At 35.4% G+C, this 21,869-nt stretch overlaps 2 protein-coding genes across 5 annotated transcripts; one reads left to right on the plus strand and one right to left on the minus strand.

Annotated features, from left to right (window-relative positions):
* Positions 1 to 414: 414 nt before the first annotated feature.
* Positions 415 to 11,875, minus strand: LOC100815860 (protein translocase subunit SecA, chloroplastic). Of its 2 annotated transcripts, none has more exons than XM_006574458.4 (20): positions 11,379 to 11,872; positions 11,183 to 11,255; positions 10,616 to 10,822; positions 10,203 to 10,306; positions 9,915 to 10,094; positions 8,567 to 8,785; positions 7,610 to 7,723; positions 7,395 to 7,508; positions 6,937 to 7,104; positions 6,075 to 6,250; positions 4,995 to 5,061; positions 3,718 to 3,864; positions 3,469 to 3,564; positions 3,324 to 3,392; positions 3,026 to 3,127; positions 2,700 to 2,951; positions 2,554 to 2,621; positions 1,434 to 1,551; positions 826 to 1,065; positions 415 to 735 (listed from the first exon to the last, which is right to left on the minus strand). In XM_006574458.4, the coding sequence occupies exons 1-20, from the start codon at positions 11,757 to 11,759 to the stop codon at positions 592 to 594; spliced, it is 3,039 nt and encodes a 1,012-aa protein (XP_006574521.1). In that variant the 5' UTR covers positions 11,760 to 11,872; the 3' UTR covers positions 415 to 591. The 2 variants fall into 2 exon arrangements, with proteins under 2 accessions (XP_006574521.1, XP_040866040.1); XM_041010106.1 differs by lacking the exon at positions 415 to 735 and adding an exon at positions 1,151 to 1,203 and having other exon boundaries at positions 912 to 1,065; positions 11,379 to 11,875.
* Positions 11,876 to 12,566: 691 nt separating this feature from the next.
* On the plus strand, positions 12,567 to 20,049 carry LOC100787528 (L-cysteine desulfhydrase). Of its 3 annotated transcripts, none has more exons than XR_001383538.3 (3): positions 12,567 to 14,345; positions 18,046 to 18,119; positions 18,979 to 20,049. XR_001383538.3 is itself a non-coding variant. In XM_003519684.5 (2 exons), exon 1 carries the CDS (start codon positions 12,880 to 12,882, stop codon positions 14,320 to 14,322), a length of 1,443 nt encoding a protein of 480 aa, XP_003519732.2. In that variant the 5' UTR covers positions 12,567 to 12,879; the 3' UTR covers positions 14,323 to 14,345; positions 18,979 to 20,049. The 3 variants fall into 3 exon arrangements, 1 of the variants encoding a protein (XP_003519732.2); XR_413016.4 differs by lacking the exon at positions 18,046 to 18,119 and having other exon boundaries at positions 18,979 to 19,350; positions 19,567 to 20,049; XM_003519684.5 differs by lacking the exon at positions 18,046 to 18,119.
* The last annotated feature ends 1,820 nt before the right edge of the window (positions 20,050 to 21,869 follow it).

A 21,869-nucleotide genomic window follows, 5' to 3' on the forward strand; every position in this document is an offset into this window, starting at 1 on the left:
TGCTTACCATTTTTACATTCCCCAAATTTCTATTTATTGAATTTTTGGATCTTGGTTTGCCGAGTTATTCATTATGCTTCAATGAATGCAGGTTGAAGGAAGCACCATAAATAAAATTGTTGAGGAAGTTATTCAAGGCGATAGATTTGAACTTTCACCTGTCGGGAAAAATTCAGCAAGAATGTTTGACGCGCAAAGTGATTTTCAGGACCCTGACAAAAAAAACTAAAATGCTGTCACATGTAATTTGATCACTATATTTTGGATTTATAATCTATTATTGGCCCGGCTTCTAAGGTGTAGTTCTTTTTTTTTTTTTTTTTGCTTTCCCTTGGGAGAGGGGTTAAATGTATTTGTAATTTTTTTCGTTTGAGCATCATAATTTCTATTTTACAATAAAATGCGACATGCATGGAGGATCAACTGAAGCTTTTTATAGCTTGCTATACATTTGTAAATCTTTACAACGTTTGACCATATGACAATCTCTCTACAATAAATTGCTACAAACATGGAGGATCAACTGAGGCTTTGTTGTTCCTTCTAGCTCAATATGCTGGAACTCCAGAAACATTAGTCTTGAGTGCCGTATTAGGAAGTAGTACTTGATGTTGAAGGCTCGACAGTGCCAACTGGATCAGAGTTTGGATTAACCTGAGTGCGTGCAATATTACGTTTTCCTGATTTCCGATTCTCTGTTTTGTCCTGATCTTGCTTTACCAGCACAGGTTGGAACTGCCAAAAGTTCAAAAGAAAGGGTTACGCAGTTATAAAACTGATAAGGCGGAAAGCTCAGTAGCCTAAAAATCTAGATTAAAAGCAAACCTGATATACAGAATATATGACATTTCTTCTTATTTGTGCCATCATATCCAAGAAAAGGTTATAGCCTTCAAGCTTATACTCAATAAGTGGATCCCGCTGCGCATATCCCCGTAACCCCACGGCTTGCTGAACAAATTTTAGTGCCTGCAAATGTTCTTTCCACAGGCGATCGATATTGCTTAAGATTAGGAACCGCTCTGCTTCTTTCATTAAGCCTGCTGCTTGTTGCTCCACAATATCCTATTGGCAGCATTGTTGTAATAAAAAAGGTAAATTCAAAAAGAAATAAATGGTAAAGAAAGACACATGATGCTAAAAGTCCAACCTTTAATAGCAGAAGTTACAAGTTGCACTGAGGTTTGATAAATCCCTCTCCCCCTACCCGAAAAATATATAATCAATTATTTGATTTAAATCACTTATCTCATTTTTTTTGTGGTTTAAAAATTTAATTGAAAATATAAAACCTTACTAACAAAAAACTCCCTTTTAAATAGTAGAAATCTTTTAACCCCCCACCCCCAAATGTGTTATTTAATTGAAGCAACAGAAAAGAAACAAACATAAGGAGAATGGTTGATTAATTCCCAAATAATAATTAAACTGACCCTTTTCTGCAGGTAGGCTTCACGACCACGAAGACGGAGATAATTCCGCAATTCCTCATAATCTGAACACGTGTTCCCCAGCAAATCAGGGGATAGAGTATTCAACAAGTAGCAATATCTGAAGAGAAAATGAAATATCTTCCATCAGCATAATTTTAGATCCAAGATTGGGCGAAAAAATGCATTATCATGTAAGCAAATAGTTAATATTGTCGTTTAATTTAAACTTACATGTAAAGTTGTGCAGGGCTTGATATTTAAAAATAAAAAAAAACGAACCACATTACAAAAACAGAGTTCAGTTTGCACCAAACAGCTTGAACCACTTTATGAAAACAATTTGGTTCAAACCCAATTGTTTTCATAAAGTGGCTCCATTTGGTTTTGAACTCGATTTAGTGTTTTTACACACCCCTATTGTCATGTATGGTAAGTTTGTTATTTTTATAATAACTACTTTAAAAATCATATATATCATGATTTTTAATTGGTTGATAATGTAAAACTAAGACTGACAGTGCATAGATAGAAATTAAACTCTTATTAAGTGCCCAAATAAAAGAAGAGAAAATAATACACGCATTGACAGTGTAATGCTTTTTTACACTATTATTATCCAATCATAAACGCTCATTTATGATTTAAACTCGTAAAGAAAACCCCATTATAAATAATGCACAAGAACACAACAGTCCTTTAGAAACCCAAAAACAAATATCCAAGAGAGGATTACTTATTTTGACTTTTCAGTTTGGTCTTTAGGCCAACATTTAGAATAATTAGGAATAGATTGGTTTGAGAAAATATTTTCCATTTTATTTTTATTTTCAAGAAAATACCACCAGACTATCACTTTCCCTAAGTGGATCGGGATGATGTGAAAGGTGTTCTTAAGATTGCTCAAGGAAAACTTAGTCTCGGTTGAGGAAAAATTATCAGCTTTACCATTTAACACCAATAAAAATGAAGGAAAATCAATAGTAAATTAGAACAATGATGTCCATACAAGAGAATTAGATCACGCATGAATGCACTAAAGAAACAAAAGCAATCAAGCAAGGTTCTGCATATAACTAAACCGAACATGGCATCAAGCTAAAGGGCAAAAGATTTCACTTACTGCTGAATTTTTGCAGTTAGTTTTTCAAGATCCCAGCTGTCTTTTGGAGCATCAGAACCAATGTTTGCCTAATTCATCATGATTGCATTATTAAGTTAGACAATGAAGCAAGGTACAAAGAGGAGCATAATTTTAGCAAGGCTTACTTCTAAAATGTCATCCATTGTCAATTCAGCATATTCAATAAGAAGAGACTGAAGGTTGTCAGATTCAAGGGCTCGTCTTCTCTCTGTATAAACTCGATCTCTTTGGCTGTTAAGTACTTCATCATACTCAAACAATTGCTTCCGAATGTCAAAGAAATAGTTCTCCACTTTCCTTTGGGCTTCGTCTAATGCTTTGGTCAACATCTTGGACTCAATAGGTAGGTCTTCAACTCTGAAAGCTCGCATTAAGCCCTACATATCACAATATTAACTAAGTTTTGGGCAATCAAATTCCAAGTGTAGCAGCAACACAATAAATGCATTACCTGAATTCGATCTCCACCAAAAATACGAAATATGTTATCTTCAAGACTTAAGAAAAAGCGTGAGCTTCCCGGATCTCCTTGTCTGCCACTTCGACCACGCAGCTTTATGGATGATGAAAAAAAGTTCCAACTTTAAATACTTATTTGACAGGGTAGGAGTGGTAGAAGTAGCAGTAGCTATTATAGCTGCAAGAATAATAGAAGAGGGTAGGAGATATGTGGATGTCCAAGGCCACAAGCCATTACATCCCGGCTTCCCACCTTTCAACCCTACAAGGAAAAGGAAAGATAAAAAAACCTGATTATCAATTCGACGTGATTCATGACGCTCTGTGCCTACTACATGTAGTCCACCAGCTTCCACAACCTGCAGTCATAATGATCATTAATAATGCATCAACAGCAATGTATGAAGGGAAGTATTAGTCAAGAAACAAATTGACCTTCTTCCTCTCTTCCTCAGTGAAGACTTTATATTCTTTTCCAATTTCCAGAAATGCATTTCTCAGCTTGGCAATGACTTCATCTTGAGCAGGACCCTACATAAAAATATATAATGACAAGTTGAAGATGGAAAATTCACAAAAGTGATATGTCCAAGAAAGCTTTACTTATCAAAGTAGTTAGTTACTCAAACATTCTAATTTCAAGCATTAATTACACTAAAAAATCCATCATCGCCGGATTGTCACCTTTTCACAGGTATAGGATAGGCGCTCCTCTGCTTCAAGTTCAGTTAAGGATCTCTTGCCCCATGTTTCAACAGCCAATTGCACAGCCTTCTCAGCCATGTCAACATTTTTATTTGATAGTTGGCATGGGAATAACTTCTCATTCACCTGAATCACGATATACCGTATACGTGGAGTTCCAAAACAGTTACTGTAAAAAGTATGTGCACCCACACTCACACACATAAACATGCAACACTTTTAAAGAAAATAAACACACACATCCAAAGCAACATAGATTTATAGGTATTTTTATAATATAATATGTTACAAAAAAAGATTTTGAGTCCAACTTCTTTCTGTTTCCACCAGAACTCCCTATCCACCATCATACAAAGATTCATCTTTCACAACTTAATTCTATTTATAATGTCAACCCATGTTCTTCTCACTTTCATTTTTAACCATAACTGCAACTCTCACAGTGAAAGATGATCAAACAAAAGCCTGGGTTCAAACACAACATTCTTTCTTATGCATACTGTTCACTATCGTAAACTGAAAATGTTGGAGGATGCAAACATACTCATTGGGTTTAATGGTGCCTAATAATTGCTATCCAGAACAAGGGTGACAATTTTATTAACCACTGATTCATTCCAACAAAAACGAACAATCGTAGTTTCAAGAACTGCCCACCTGCACCTTTTTATGTTTTCCATTAGTGGAATCTTTGAGTCATGGCATATTTAAATTAAAAAAATGATGAAAAAGTAGGGAGAGAGAGAGAGAGAGAGAGAGAGAGAGAGAATGAGAAAAAAACAAGTAAATAATATATATAAATTTAAAAAGATTATCATTGTAAACGTCTAGGACAGAACAGAAGGAAAAAATAGTTAGAGACAGCTAACTAGGGACAATTTGAGCAGTTATTTAGTTAGAGGGGATCGATTGGATAGATACGGGGTATAATGGCAGCAGAATTCATTTAGAGAGTTACAAAGTTCATAAAAAAGGGGAAACCCTTGGAGGAAAATTCTTTCTCCTGGTTCCTGTTCAATTTCATTCAATTAATAAAATTCATGTTTTATTCTACTTGATTCCTTAGGCAGTTACTATAATGTCTTAAATACCCTTATCTACTTTTGCTTTTTAGAAATAATAAATAGGACATTTTGGTCTAAAAGAAGAATAGGTTGCTAGCATCCTCCTTCTAAAAAGTAAGTAGAAGAATGTTAGAGCACACACACCATAATTGTATTTACATAAACAATACTTTAAAAATAAAAATGATATACCTTCCATGTCTTGGAGGGAGGAGGTTTCTTTATTGATACAAAGCCTTCTTCAGATGGCTTAACAACTCTGCAATCATATGTTCCCAGAAAAAAAATGTAATGCATGTTTGATAAGATGGCTTCAACAACTTGCAAATTGCTTAAACTTTCAGATCTAATGCAAGACAGGCTCTAAGAATAGGAATTTAACCATAGGATAGGAGTAATCAGAAGATGCTTTCCCATTAAGATTGTATCAGTGACAAATAAATTCTGGAAACAGTGAGATTGTGCAAGCAAGGAATATACATATGTAACTACAATAGTTCTACCTAGGTGTTGTTATATGCTCTCTCTCACACACTGTGGGGGCCACTTAAACCCTAAGGGTGTGTTTGGTTTGCATTTTCATTTTCTGTTTTCATTTCCTGTTTTCATTTTTTGAAAACTGTTTTCATTTTCAAAAGATTAGAATTCTGAAAATATGTTTGGTTTGACTTCTTGTTTTCTGTTTTCATGAAATAAAAATACTGAAAATTTATGATATATTGACTTCTTGTCTTTTTGTATTTTTAGATTTGCTTAAAATTACATTCATTGCCACCGCAATTTCATTTTACCTGAAATGAGGTTTCTGTTCTCAACTGAAAACACTGAAAATGAGATTTTATTGTTTTCATTTTCTGATTGTTTCCTGTTTTCATTTTCACTGAAAATGTTTTCAGAAATCCAACCAAACACATTTTCATCACCGTTTTCTGTTTTAAGTGAAAATGAAAACAGAAAACAACCAAACCAAACACCCCCTAAACCACTTCACTATACTTTTCAGACAATACTTTTCCGTTTCTCTTATAAACAGGGGCATGCACACACTTCCATTAAGCATTTTTGTTTCTAACTTAGCAGAGAGCATCTCACTCTTTAAAAACCCATCCAAGGCAGCATCTCTCTTTAAGCATCCTCACCTCCTCCCACTAAACCTATCCTCCTCTTTTCTTCCAAACACCATTTTAAATAATATTGAATCAAAAGGCAACAAGTACATGGAAGAATAAAATCTCCATAATAAAACTTTTGTCAATTAAAGTTCCATAATACCTTGGCATCAATATTTCACGAAGCTTCAACCGTGCCATAAATTCTGCATTACCACCAAGGATTATATCTGTCCCACGACCAGCCATATTGGTAGCAATTGTCACTGCCCCAAGACGACCACTCTGTGCTACAATTTCTGCTTCCCTCTCAACATTTTCTGGTTTTGCATTAAGTACCTAGAAACAATACATATTGCACTACTTTTATACCCAAAAAAATTAAGACAAAAAAAGTGGTTGCAAGATTAAGCTTCATTATAGTTCTTTCAAATGGATGAGCAGTTGGTCAGTGTTATCACTTATCAACACTTGCCTAGGCTATGAATAGGCTATCGTTTTTAGAAACAAAAATTATTTTAAATGGGTATCATTAAGAAAATATTGTACTGCCACATTCTGTCTATGAAGCACAAGCACTCCTCTTGCTTGAGCTGGTGGGGTGTTGATGCTGGACATGTTTCCATCACCAACACCTGTACAATACATGCTGAACTCTTGTCAGCTCAAACACTTGAGCCAACACCTCCAAATGGATGGATTCTTCAAGGACACTAGTATTATATATATATATATATAACTTTTTTAGACATTCAAAAAAGTCACCATAAAATTATAATATAAAATATTGAAAAAAATAATGCCTTTCAATATTGTTGTGAGGCTCATTAATCATTATCATAGAATAAAATGTAAAACATTAACAAGTTGTTTTAAGAAGGTGAATATGCCTTTCTTGAAAAATATAATTCATCTTTTTGGTTATGGATTTTTCTGAAAAGAGACAAAGTGCTTACATTTTTAAATGACGCATCTTAATATGTTTTTGTGAGGTATAGTAGTATAGGAAGCAAGAGGGACCTTACCTCGTGCGGAATTCCAGCTTCTTTCAATTGCTCTGACAAAGAATCACTCTGCTCAACACTAGTGGTGCCAACAAGCACCGGGCGACCGGTTTTGTGCATCCTAGAGATTTCTACTACAACTGCACGCCATTTCCCTGAAGTTGCCCTAAAAACTACATCAGATTCATCCTGAGAAAAATAAAATAAAGATTAGGAACTAGAAAAAAGTCAAATAATTGATATTATGTACAAAATAAATCTACTAAGATTATTCCAAATTTAACTGTAAATGGAAAGAAACCATTGGCCCTACCTCTAACAGAACTATAATAATTTACATATATGTTGCACATATAAATGTAGTAAATAATAAATATATTACCATTCCTCCCATTGAGGAATTGGAATACAAATTCCACATGACAAGACAGTCATCAGTTTATTAAAGTGTTGCACATGAATGACAAGTAAGAACAAACCTTTCTTATCATAGGTTTGTTTGTTGGCACAATTGTAACTTTAAGCTTGTAAATGCTCTCAAATTCTGTACTTTCTGTTGCTGCAGTGCCAGTCATACCACAAAGTTTGGGGAACTATAGAGGTACATGGTTTGAAAACATCAAGGTAAGTTCAAAGGCAAATGAAATTCTGAAATGATGGTTCACTTAATCAGCTCAGATACAACATTTCCAACCTGAAGAAAGAAATTCTGGTAACTGATAGAAGCCAGCGTTACAGTTTCATTTTGAATTGGCAACCCTTCCTTTGCCTCAACTGCTTGGTGAAGGCCATCACTCCACCTTCTCCCCTATCAGAGTAAATAAAAATTACTTGTTCCTTGAGATATCAACAGAATTTACTTCTCAGAAATTTGAAGATGTGACAGTTTAATTCTTTGTTCTCTCTAGATAGAAGTGGTAGTGAGTGTCAGTAATATGTAAGATTTTGCTATTGGCTAGACTGACACTACAATAATTAGATAGTAATGTAAACACCAAGGTTTTGGCATTATATCACAAGCATGACAGGTTAAAAAGAATCCATATATATCCAGCTGACCACAGGGTGTTTAAAGATAAGGACAGCACCTGAAATGTATCAAAAGGTGGAATCTCTATTAACACCTAATGTGCATTTCAAGGAGTTTCCAGGTGTAGACTGTAGACTAATATAAATAGTTTCTGTGCTGAAACTTCAAGCCAAATCTAGTGAATATTAATGGCAACTATTCTTATAGTATCAATAATTAAATTATAATGCTTTAATTGTTGAATAGCGATCATAAGTTATCCAGTAAAGGACAGTGCATTAAGTCATGATTTAATACTTTTCTCAGCCATAATCTGAAGCAAAGTTTTGCCATAATCTTAAATCTTGATAGAGCTACATACAATAAAAATTAGTACATTAAAGGGCTGAGATTATAATAATGATAATTATAACCCCCAAAGAACCAGATTTCATAAACAACATAGAGGAAGAATGAAGGGAATATCCTATCAAGGGAATCATATTTACTTCGGAAGATATGCTCTTCAAGCACTTGAAATCAAATGTAGATCAAGAACTGCTATTGATGGCACTACTATTCTCCTTGCCTTGGCTAGTTAAATTGTTTATTTCCATGAGGCCAAGTAGAATCTCTAAATACCTGCATGACTCGACCAGTAAACTCATCAACAATTAGGACCTCTTTTCCACGAATGATGTAGTTTACATCTCGAAGAAATAGTTCTTTTGCTTTTATTGCATTTAGGATATATGAAGCCCACTGTTCTCGAGGATCATATAAATCTTTGACAGCTAAAATTTCTTCAGCATCTTCATAACCTTGCTCAGAAAGTAGAACTGTTTTCTGTTTTTCGTCTACCTGCAAAGACAATTTCAGTTAGAAGAATAATATTCAAAGATCCACTCTTATTTTAATAAATTGAGCATCTACTCCTGTCGTCAAAGATAAAATAAGTCATAGTCATGATGAAAATTTACCAACCATAATCCATTCACAAGGTATAAAAATCAAAACCTCCATAACTGTGTTTTTTAGTTAACCGAACAAATGCTTTGTTTCCCATTTTCAACACAATATCTTTAATCTATCCATATGTAAAACCCCATTAAAACCACCCAGCTGTCCAGCAAATATGAAAGAGAAGTTTGTTCACTTTGCCAAGCAGACCATGAAATAGAAACTAACTTATATTGTATATCAAATTCACTGTTAGCATCACATAAGCATTCCACTCTATATAATATTTATAAGCCATCTTCCTAAAAAAAATTCATCTTCTACCTCATTTTCATTTAACTAGGGCTAGTCAGGTCAAGTTTCCTTCTTTTTTTTTGTTTAACTTTCCCCCCTTATATAGGCAGATATGTTTGAAAAAACAGGAAAGGTCCATAACCTCAATAAAAAAAAACAGGGATAAATATTGCTTCAACTAATTTTTACATTTTCTTGTTTTAAAAATAGTATGAACAATGTGAGCACATTGTCCATGTATCATGAACCAGGCAAATGAAGATCTCATCTCATCAAGTATACCTCAAAAAAAGGAAAAAACTAATAATCACAAATGAACTTCACTTATCATTGTTGTCATGTTCGTATCAAGGATAAAAATATTAATCAACGACAATGCAGTCCCAGTTTGTAATTTTGTTTCAATATTCTAATTAAGATATATAGGCCCAATGATAAATACTGTATGGAGATAAAATTACACCTGACAAAATTTCCTCTACTAAACATAAAATTGGCTGAATTTAAGTATGACATATAACCAGACTAGTACAGTTGGTTTCTAACCCTTGTTGCAAACCTAAAATCGAAAACAGACTCTTCTTATGATGCTAGTATAGCAACACTTCTTATTTCTTAATAGACACAACCTAAAAGTGAGCTGAGCAGGCACCAATAGAGAAACAGGGAGTACGTGTGCTGATAAACTTAACACTACATTAAATTTCAAAATGTAAACATAATTTAGCAGACTTACAGTGTAATGTATGTCTTGTTCAAAGGCTTCTGCAATCTTTGCAGCCTTATAATATTGATCACTGGGTTTCTCTGCAGGTCCAGATATAATAAGCGGTGTTCTAGCTTCATCAATAAGGATTGAATCAACCTCATCAATGATACAGTAATTGAAACCCCTTATGACAAGATCTTCGACACTCTGTACATTCCAAAGTTCAGAGTTCAGCATGATATTAAAAGGATACAAATTAAAAATCTAAAAAGCATATTTTAAATGCAAGAAATATGTAAAGGAAAAATTACTTTCCGTGGCAAGATTGTCTCTCAAGTAATCAAAACCAAGCTCACTATTAGTGACATATGTTATATCACATGAGTAATTTTCCTTTCTTTGCTGACTTGTCATATTCTCTGCAACCAAATTCATTATTTGTTAGACTGAAACAAAGGAATAGGTTTAAAACACGTTGCATCTTGAAGAATTTCAGTTAAAAACAAGAAGAAAAAAAACATAAAAAAACCTAAACAAAAGCCAAAGAACAAACTACGTAAAAAATGAATAAACTATTATTCAGAAATGAAAATAGAGTGGAGGGAAACAAAGCAACACAGAAGCTTGAAATACAACCAACCCCAACTGACTAACAATGGATGAATACAGATGTAGAAACAGAATCCAAACATAAAGAGGAGAGGGAAGTAATGAAGTATGAGACATACGCTGAATGAGGCCAACCTTCAATCCAAGAAAGCGAGGAACCTGACCAACCCACTCACAATCCCTCCGAGCTAGATAATCATTGACAGTTACAACATGAACTCCCTTCCCACTCAATGCATTTAAATAAGCTGGCAAAACAGCAACCAGTGTCTTCCCTTCTCCGGTCCTCATTTCAGCTATTTCTCCCTTATGAAGAACCATGCCTCCTACAAGACCCAAACTAACACAATATTAATAAATTATCCTCTTACACATATATTTATAAATACACTAAATAGCACAAGCTAGAGTACACTACACTATGTATAAGGCAATAAAGTGAGGGCAAAACTTAAGTTCCGCAAGTGTTTTTGGTGATGTTCTCCAATCAGAATTGGAGTTTTATTTTGGGAATCTATGTTGACCTTTAATGAAAACATTTATTATGCAGATTACTGAGGTAAAACTCTTATTCCAATTCTAATTGGAGAACAACTCCAAAGGCTGTTAAGGACTGCGTGTAAGTTTTTTCTATAAAATGACAGAGTTCAATTCCATAAACAACGAAACGCCAGCGAAAGACTTACCTATGAGCTGGACATCGAAGGGACGAAGGCCCAGAACCCTCTTCGAAGCTTCTCTCACCACAGCAAACGCCTCCTGCAATGCACATACACACAGACACAGTACACTTTAATCACTTCCTTGGTCACAATCAAGAGAAACTGCATTTGATTTGAATCGCCGCTTATAAACTACAACACTCAATACTTCAAAACTCACTGGCAAGAGCGAATCCAAAGACTGGCCATGCTGCGCGCGTTCTCGCAGCGCAAAAGTCCTGTCCCTCAGTTCCGAATCCGACAAAGCAGAAATCTCCGGTTCCAATCCATTGATTATGTTAACGGTCGCAGCGTATTGCTGCTTCGTGGCTTCTCCCGTATCGGCGCCTTTGAAGATGCCGCCCAACAAGCCTCCGAGGGACGCCACCGAACCCGATCGGCGGCGCCTTCTCCGCCGCGTTCCGGAAACCGAAGGTGGATGGAGCTGGAGGTCTCCGCGAAGAAAGGCGGAATAGGGAGGTGCTAGGGTTTTGTGGTGATAGCGCGCGTGCGGGTTCCACGTTTTGGAGGTGAAAGAGGAACAGAGCGAAGACGCTGCCATAGTTTGAATGAGTTTAGAATTGGGAAGGAAAGTTGAAGAAGTGGTTTACGGTGAAGATTTTGAATTGGAGTGGATTGAGAAGATGGATATAATTATCATTTGCAACGTGGACTGGACGAGAGATAAGATAAGGGGAAATCTAGTATGTAGGCAAGTCTACGGGGGGGCGTAAGTAGTACCACAGTCTCCACATAATCTGACAACTTTTAATAAAAAATAATGATAATAATTGTTCTATTAAAATGCCCTTTTTAAAATAAAATTTTAATTAGTTGAAAACACTCATTGAAATTGACTTTTTTTTTATATATATTTTAAGTGTGATTTGTTTTTAGTTCTCTAGTTGTACTCTGAGTTTTGTTTTTAGGAGAGTTGGAGCATGTTTAACAGTAGTAATTAACATTTTTAACATATTTTTATTAAAGATACATTTGATTTAAAAAATGTAGAAAAATATGAAAAGTTCCTAATTTTATTAGACAACAAAATGTCATTGATATGTTGGATTTTTTTTCTAAAGAGTTTTACAAATGATTGAACTTTGCAGAAAACTTAATTGATCACTTTAGTAGGATCTTCCTCTTAACCTAATTCTTTTTTTTTCATCTATAATATTTGAAATGGAAACATAATATATACTAATTTTTATCAATTATTAATCTCCATTAGAAAATTTGATTGATCTTCTTTAGTGAGATTTATCCTCCTAATTACATTTTTTAATGCATTTGTATAAGTGAAAATGTGTAAAATGAACGATTGGAGAGAAGAGTTGAAACTTGATAAAAAATAATGATGATGAACTTATAAAAGAATAATCTTATGTGGGTGAAAATGCAATAAGACATTTATGTAAATACTTATACAAAATCAATAGAGTAATAAACAATGAAAGGTGGTATAAAGAACAAATAAGGATTGTTAAAAAGAAGTCCCCTTGCTCGGGTGAGGCCCATCCACCCGTTGTCTCTTTTTCTTCTATAAAACTATATAAAAAGCGGAAGACAATCTTACTAGTCAAGAACAAAATATATTTTTTTTTTTTAAAAAAAAGGAGAAAAGACGAACCGAATAACGACAATTTCAGCACTCAAGAGTTCCTCACTTCCTCTCCCCAGCTATGTTATCTCCAACCGCCAACCACCAACCACCAACCACCAACGGCTCACTCTCTCCCCAAACAATAACAATGACAACACTTCCCGAAACCCCCACCATGGAAAACGACAACACCACCCACCTAAACGGCACCGGCAAGAAACCCAAGCTCGCGCACGTCACGCACACCATTTCCGAGGCCGAGATCCGCGAGGAATTCTCCCACCACCACCGCGGCGTCGCCAGAATCAACAATGGCAGCTTTGGCAGCTGCCCGCATTCCGTCCTCGCCGCGCAGTCCACCTGGCAGCTCCGCTTCCTCCAGCAGCCCGACGACTTCTACTTCAACGCGCTCCGCCCCGGTATCCTCGCCTCACGCGCCGCCATCCAAGACCTCATCAATGCCGGCCACGTGGACGACGTCTCCCTCGTTGACAACGCCACCACCGCCGCCGCCGTCGTCCTCCAGCAGATCGGCCGCCGCTTCGTCCGCGGCTACTTCCACCGGAACGACGCCGTTGTGATGTTCCACTGCGCCTACCAGGCCGTGAAGAAATCCATTGAAGCTTACGTCAGTCCCATCGGCGGCACCATCGTCGAGGTTGAACTCCCCTTTCCGGTGCGCTCGGAGGAAGAAATCATAACGGAGTTCAAGAAAGGCCTCGAGAAAGGTAAACTCAACGGCGGAAGAGTTAGGTTAGCGATAATCGATCACATAACTTCCATGCCTTCGTTCGTTCTCCCCGTTCGCGAATTGATCAGGGTTTGCAGAGAGCACGGAGTGGAGCAGGTTTTCGTCGACGGCGCTCACGCCATTGGAAGCGTCCCCGTGGACGTTAAGGAAATTGGAGCTGATTTTTACGTGAGCAATTTGTACAAGTGGTTTTTCTCGCCGCCTTCGGTGGCGTTTTTGTATTGTAAGGAAAAATCAAACGACGTGCACCACCCTGTCGTTTCACAGGAGTACGGGAAGGGCCTACCGGTTGAGAGTGCGTGGGTGGGGATGCGTGACTATAGCCCCCAGCTTGTTGTGCCATCGATTTTGGAGTTCGTGAATCGGTTTGAGGGTGGGATTGAGGGGATTATGAAGAGGAACCATGACGGGGTTGTGAAAATGGGAACCATGTTGGCGGAGTCGTGGGGAACGGTTCTGGGGTCGCCTCCTGATATGTGTGCTAGCATGATTATGGTGGGGTTGCCTTCTAGGTTGCGTGTGATGAGTGTTGATGATGCATTGAGGTTAAGGTCGTACCTTAGGGTTTATCATGCAGTTGAAGTTCCTGTGTATTACCAGGCTTTGAGGAATGGTGATAGGGATCCTAGGGACAAGGATGGGTTTATAACTGGTTACGTAAGGATATCTCATCAAGTTTATAATACTGCTGATGATTATGAGAGGCTTAAGACTGCGATCAATCAGCTTGTGGAGGACGGGAAAGTTTGCAGCGGGCTTCCTAAGGAGTGATTTGAAAGAAAAGAATGAATGAGGTATAGGTTTAATACTCTCTCCTGGCCAGCTTTTTATTTTGAATCAGATTTATCTTCAGTGGCATTTTATGAGTATGATGTATGCTCATTGTTGTTGCTCTGCATCCTCTAGTATTTTTCTTTTTAGTTAGAATTTCTTGGAAATTCTGAAAACTGAAGAAGTATTCCTACTCTGTTACTTTGCTATCTAGCTTCATATTGCACTTCAATAACGTTAATCTCCATATTGTCTATATAATTGGTTCTACTTACATTACAGAAGGGTATTCTTTATATGTATATTTGCTCAAGATTGGAAAGTAAGAACTAAGAATATAATTGTGATAAAAGTGCTCACAATACCAAAAGATTGCCCTGGTTTTATAGTGGATATATTAACTACTATAATTGAGTTTTATGCTTTATGTTTTTCTAACTTGAGGGTGTACTGGCTGACTTTTGACGTCACAATTGGTACTTCTTATTTCTTGTCTTTTCTTGTATTCTTTATTTTAACTCTGTACAACCCGGGTTACTGATTATGGTAAACTTGCATGTGGCTGTCTGAAATTCCAATGTATGTAGAAACTTCGCTAATACTTAATAATATGTTGGAGCTGCTGTTTTACCCAAGTAATGATCTCAATTTTTCGTGTAATATAACTTTTTGCTTCTTTAAGTGTCAGATTTGTCTTTGTTAGGTAATTCTAACGGATTTCCAATAGTTGTTAATTCTCTACAAGCCGGGTTACAGATGAGATTATGGTAAACTTACATGTGGCTGCCTGAAATTCCAATGTATGTAACGACTTTGCTAAAACTTAATAATACCTTGGAGCTGCTATTTTACACAAGTAATGATCTCAATTTGTCGTGTAATATAACTTCTTGCTCCTATAAGTGTCAGATTTGTCTTTGTAAGGGAATTCTAACGGATTTCCAATAGTTGTTAACTCTGTACAAGTCGGGTTACAGATTATGGTCAACTTACATGTGGCTCCCTCAAATTCCAATGTATGTAACGACTTTGCTAAAACTTAATAATTCATTGGAGCTGCTGTTTTACACCAGTAATGATCTCAATTTCTCATGTAATATAACTTTTTGCTTCTTTAAGTGTCAGATTTGTCTTTGTTAGGGAATTCTAATGGATTTCCAATAGTTGTGTTAACTCTGTACAAGCCGGTTTACAGATTATGGTAAACTTAGATGTGGCTGCCTGAAATTCCAATGAATGTAAAGACTTTGCTAAAGCTTAATAATTTGTTTGAGCTGCTGTTTTACACAAGTAATGATCTCAATTTGTCACGTAATATATTTTTTTTGTTCGTATAAGTGTCAGATTTGTCTGTTAGGGAATTCTAACGGATTTCCAATAGTTGTTAACTCTGAACAACCGGGTTACAGATTATGGTAAACTTACACGTGGCTGTCTGAAATTCCAATGTAGTGACTTTGCTAAAGCTTAATAATTCGTTATAGCTGCTGTTTTACACAAGAAATGATCTCAATTTGTCGTGTAATAGAACTTTTTGCTCCTTTAAGTGTCAGATTTGTCTTTGTTAGGGAATTCTAACGAATTTCCAATAGTTGTTATTTGTTACCAGGGAGGAACATTCATGTTGTTAATGTGGGCCACTAATAGGGTTATCATATATCTTTATTTAAATCATGATTTTTTTTCAATTTATCTTGGTTCTTTGTTTTTTCCTATCTTAATAAGATTCTGATATCAGAATCCAGATTTCATTTCCGTATTTTATTAATTAGGATTAGGATAATTGTTAGATATGATTCTATATTCCTATTAATTAGGGATCTCTTTATTTTTATTTTATCAATTATGATAAATTAGGATAATTGTTAGGATATCTTTGTAGCCTTTTTAAAGGGAAGAATTGATTTTAATATTATTTATGAGAAATATTTTTAAGAAAAACTTGTGTTAGTCTAGGAGGGGGCTTTGTGAAGGATGAGTCTGATTCTTGCTTTCACCATAGGTCACAAGAAGGATTGTTCTGTGTCAAGGCCTGTGTCTTGATCCTACTCGGGAGTTCACAACCATTGTTCGTGTAAATTGAATATTTTTATAAGTCATTGTTTATTTGTGAATAAGGTCCCTGTACCAGTTCTTTGATGATTAGCTTTCATAGTTTTGGCAGAAGTGAAGAGGCTAAGAGGCTGTTTGGTTTGGGATTATGTTTTCTGTTTTTGCTTTGTTTCCCAGTTTTAAAAAATTGCATTAGTGAAACAAGAAAAAAAAAAGTTGTTTTCACTGACTTTTGAAAACCAAAAATAGGTTGCCTTTTTGTAATTAAAGTGTAAACTGAAATATTTTCTCAAACTAGAGAGCCTCTTAATTATTGTGGCAACATTCAACTTATGCTACACTCAGTACATTTGGTTGGGACAGAAATATCATATTTTAAGGTGTTTTTAGGTCATCAACACTTGATTTAGTTTTATTATTTAGCTTTTGGAGTTCATTTTACATAAAGCACATGGCATTCTAAATGGGGTTTCATTAAAAGATGTGTTGAGGAATTGGGCAGCTTTGTTCCATTGAATGTCTCCTTTTATCGGTTCCTTTCTGTTACGTTCTTTTGTCCAGGGCGATATCTTATCCTTTCTTCTTTTTTTCAATTTTTATTCTTAGTATTTTTAATAAAAAAATAAAATGCTGCCCACCTCTATCCATGTCTTATACTATGTAGTCAATAGCACCACGTTAGTGACGAGATAGCAGCAGGTGCAATTACTATTGAGATCATGGATTACAACAGCAAATAAAAATCTGAGATTGTCTTTTTATATCTTTTAAACTATTTAGTTATGCACTTACACTCCCCTATTAATTATCCAATTTTTTTCCTTTAAACCTCCTATTAATTATCCTCCCTCATTAATTATCCCTGCCTATTAATTAATTGTCTTTAAACAGTTTGTGATTTCGTTTTTCAATTTTTTGTATCTTTTAATTTATTTATTTTATCAAATAAAATTTTTTGGTTTCTTACTTATGCCCCCTTAGTAACTACTATCTTTTTTGTATTTTTCTATTTTTCAGTATTTATAAATTATGTGTATGATATGAAATTATAAATTATATGTATTGTTTTCTAGACTTCGCAATAGTGGCCATCTCGCTATTTGCTATCCGCTTTTGCATTTTTGGAGGTGGCTGCTCCGCACTGTTATCTAGGATTGACTACTTATACTTAGGTCTTACATATTATTATTCATTTCAAACTCCTTCACATCAAAAGTGTTCCGGAGGGGGAAAGGTTTCTCCTGCAGGGTTGCAGGATGAGTTAAACTTTTTACAATGCCTCAGATGATCTCAACTTCTATTGTGATATTTGATCTATGGGACCCTGAAAAATAGAAGGTTTGGATTTGTTTTTAGTTTTTTGGGCTGCACTGCTATAAATTACCTGCTACTAAGATGGGAGGCCACTTCTATAAGTTGTTAAAATGACTGAGCTGCATATCTTATATAACTACTGAGACTGTTGATCTAACCAACATAAGTAGAAAAATAATAAAGCTGAATTATGTGATTAGTTATAATTGGATATTTTTCACAGTTTAATGAATCTTCTACCTATTTGATGGGATGGTTAAGAGATTATCTATAGTTGAACTCTTCACAACTTATCAACAGATATAACCCCATATGAGATACTTAGGTTATTCACATTTAAGAAAATGTTGATGACAGGTGTAAAGAATGATGTAGGATACCATCTTCTAGCAGACTTAAGCAATGTAGAAGTGTGGCCACGTATGATTATCGTGAGTGTTTCAAGCTTTTGTTAACCAAATGATCAAAGTTAAACATATTTATTTCAGTAAAAAATCCAGGTATCCAAGTCAACTTTATTAATGTAACTTGTGATATATATCCAGGCAAAATATGGGAAATTTTAACCCTCAAATATATGAAATTTATCTTGTCATTGAAAGTGGATGTCTCCTTTATGTATTACATAGACACACACAGTTCCCACTGACAAGTCCGCTCATAACTTATTGTACCTGTCTCTTGTTAACCGAACTTTTATGTCAGACTAAAATCTGCTTTCTCAGCCATATTTCTGTTTCTTACTGAACATTTCTTGACTCAATCATTCCCCCAAATCAGTTGTGAGAGAATGGATTATTCTCTACTCCAACAATATGAACTATTTAGTGAATAGGAATGTGTTGAGTGGAGATGGTTCATTAGTATTGAAAAATAAAAAACTCAGATAGTGGCAAATAGAGCAGAATGTGATGTCCATGGATGAGGCATATAAAATGATGCAGATCAGGTTGGTAAGATTTGTTTTATTTTCTGTTCAGAGAGGCAAAAAAATATCCATGCAAAAACTCTTTAGTCTTTTCTTAGACACTCTCGAGTTACAGCTCTGCCATATTCTATATTTTTTAGTTTTTACCTTTCAGTTTTGTTTGAAGGGATGCGGTCAATTCTTGCCAATAATATCTTTTGCAATTGTCTTCTATCCAGAAAACAGTTTATCTTTGAATCATTGAATTAGCTTTATTTTTAGCTTAACTTGTATGAAAATAATTCAATTATTCAAGTACTTGAAGCCTTTCTTCTTGATTCTTTGTGCTATGATTACTAAAAGCTTTGTGCTATTAATGACAGGTAATGGAAAATGTTAAACTGTTGGAGCCCTCTTGTAAAAATAACCTATACGAGGTTAACTTTGTATGCTGGGACTTGTAATTGTTGAAGAATAAAAGAGGATCTTACTGGAGGCTGGATTTTGATGGCTACATAATGAAATTAGAAAGCTGAGGTTTGTGAGGCATTGTTTTCTACTTCTGGTTTCTGGCGACCTGGTAGCTTTCTTTAGTTCTACTAATGGATTTAAAATGAGTTTCATGAGCTAACTGCCTCTCAATCATTGACTACTGGTTTGTATGTTGAGGTTTCTTCTTGGTAACTGGGGCAAACCAAGTTTAAATCCTGCCTTGGTGCTGAAAACCAAAATTGGATAACTACTCTGTAAGAAAGGTAAGACATGGTTGTAACTACAAAATTTGAATTCATATTTGTTTACTAATCAACGTAGGGAATTCAGAGATGAGTATTGCCAATATTTGTAACTACATGTAAAATTGATTCCTTTTAATGTAGGTTGCTGCTAGACTGTTAGTGTTTTTTTATCATTCGTTAACCCATAATTTATAGAGATGGCTGCGTCTGTATTTAGTTCATAACATCTTTCAGGTGCTGGTACCATACTTGAAGGGCTCAATTATTTGCATTATCTGATCTCAACTAATGTCCAATCTTAGAATTTTGCTGTTGGTATTCATGGAGTAACCTCGCAGCCTTGTTAACATTCTGGTTGGAAGAGTATATTTTATTCCTAACTTAGATGGCCCTACGTGTAAGCCATATGCCATGCACGAGCGTCATTGATGGCCAAGATTCATGCATCCATACAGCTAGTGACACTGTTGCTGTATTATTAAACATCAAACTGCAGGGTGATAGAAACAAAATTTGCTTCACTTGAATGGAATTCCAAAAGGAGCTAGGGTGACGTTAGTCTATAAATAAATAGGGTGGGATTGATATAGGAAAGAGTTGGAAATTTTGTACTCACAATCACTCAAACCTTACACATTTGTCCACTAGGATACAGAGGCGCTCAGAAGAGCAATGTATGAACTTCCAACGAGAAAGTAAAATTGTTCATTTGATTTAGTTCTCCTCCTCTTCATTGATTTTTGTTCGTCACTCTCCATTCTTGTAATTTCTCTTTTATTTTCTTACAATAATATAATTCTTTCGTTAATTTACTTCATTATACGATTGACAAAATCCCTCGCTACTGTAAACTAGAGTGTGACTCAAGTATATGATTCGAGTCCTAGATTGTCTATCAAATTGAAGCGGTTGATAGTGAAAAAAGCATTGTCAATAGCCTACAAATTGGGAACAGTTTACCATTTTACCTAAAAATATGGTATTTTTGTTTCATGAACAGTTGTTTGTTAGGAGGAAAAGAAATAAAGTAAATAGAAATAGGAAAGAAAGAAATAAGATGGAAGAAAATAGATAAAAAAAATAAAATAAAATAGGATGAGTTTGGGAGTGTTTGGTTTGAGAGAGAAAAATAATACAAAATTACAATATATACAATTCTTGCAATATTTAAGTGCCAGAAAAATTGTAATAAACAAGCAATTTCCGACAGTAACAAAACTGCTACAAAATGCAAGAGACGTGGTTGAATTCCCTCCTATTTCCAGTTACCAAAAATCCTTCATTGCCCATCCCTCTTATGTATTTCCTTATTATTTTTTCCCCACCAAAGAGACTCGAAGAAGTGATTCAAATTGATGGAAACGGGATAAACATGGTATTCGCTGGGGCGGAACCAAGAAAAATGATTGTGGGGGGGGGGGGGGGGGGTTGGAATTTTATCACATGGTCAGCAAGCAAAATTAACAGTGACTATGTTGCAATTACAGTAAAAAAAGATCTACAGTTAAAGGCAAGCACAATTTGATAGACAATTACAATTATGTGTTAAAACTTGGTAACATTTTTCAATCACTAAAACTTAAATTGCTATATATGGGGCTGATTTGTAAAATAATTATCAATTAATATAAATAAAATGATTAATTGCCAAACCATTTTGATGTCATTGGCACATGTTTTGCATTATATAATGAGTGGTGTTAGGAATGTAGAGTGAGTGAGTGAAGTGAACAGTGGGGAGATGCAGAGGCGCAACTACCAAACCGATGGTTGATTGGTGTGGAAGAGAATTTGAAATTCAAGTATTTGTGCATTGAACCCTGTGATGCACATCGGGGTCATTATGCAAATAACATAAGATAGTTTGTTTTGTTGGTGGGGAGTAGAACTTGGAGTTGTGTGTAAGGAGAAACAATGAGCGGCATTCCAGTTTGCTCATTCCTTCTCTTCTAATAGCATTCCCATAACCCACTCTTTTCATTTCCTATCCACTCCCAAACCATGCTCCTTCAAGTTCAGACCTCTCTTATTCTCTGCTTCCAAATCCAACACCTCCACTTTGAAAGAAGAAATATCAAGGGAGGAAATTTACAAAAGTGTGCCGGAAATTTGGTGTTTTATAATAAAAATTTATTTGCCTTTCAAAAAAAAAGTTACAAGCCACCCATGCAACAAGTAGGTATAGCTAGCCGAATGCCATATTTATGCACCGTGTTCCTGCTGAAGTGAAGAAGAGTGGGTAAAATAGGAAGAAATTATAATTATATGGACATGTATATTCTAAAGGGGTAGTTACGTACGTTCCTTGTTTAACAAGAAACAAGAAAGTCTCTGCAGGAATGGACTTGTCGAAGTGCCAATCCATTCTCCAAGGTTGTTCAGATTTGGTATTTGATGACAATCTTCAAAAGTCAATTTCTCTTAACACTGACTCATAAGCATAATACTATATATTATATTTAAGTCGAAAGTTGAATTCGTAAAAACTTTAGGTCATAATCAATTTAAATATTAGCTTAAATTACTAATTTGATAAT

The sequence above is a fragment of the Glycine max genome, chromosome 2, assembly GCF_000004515.6.
Source record: "Glycine max cultivar Williams 82 chromosome 2, Glycine_max_v4.0, whole genome shotgun sequence".
NCBI lineage: Eukaryota > Viridiplantae > Streptophyta > Magnoliopsida > Fabales > Fabaceae > Glycine > Glycine max.

Bases quoted from the DNA above. Each gene is read 5' to 3' on its own strand.
- LOC100815860 (XM_006574458.4), bottom strand. From the start codon at position 11,759: ATGGCAGCGTCTTCGCTCTGTTCCTCTTTCACCTCCAAAACGTGGAAC. The intron at 6,251-6,936 runs GTAAGGTCCCTC...TATTGTTTCTAG, and splicing joins AAGCTGGAATTCCGCACGAG to GTACTTAATGCAAAACCAGA. The intron at 5,062-6,074 runs GTATTATGGAAC...ATATGATTGCAG, and splicing joins CGTGAAATATTGATGCCAAG to AGTTGTTAAGCCATCTGAAG.
- LOC100787528 (XM_003519684.5), top strand. From the start codon at position 12,880: ATGTTATCTCCAACCGCCAACCACCAACCACCAACCACCAACGGCTCA.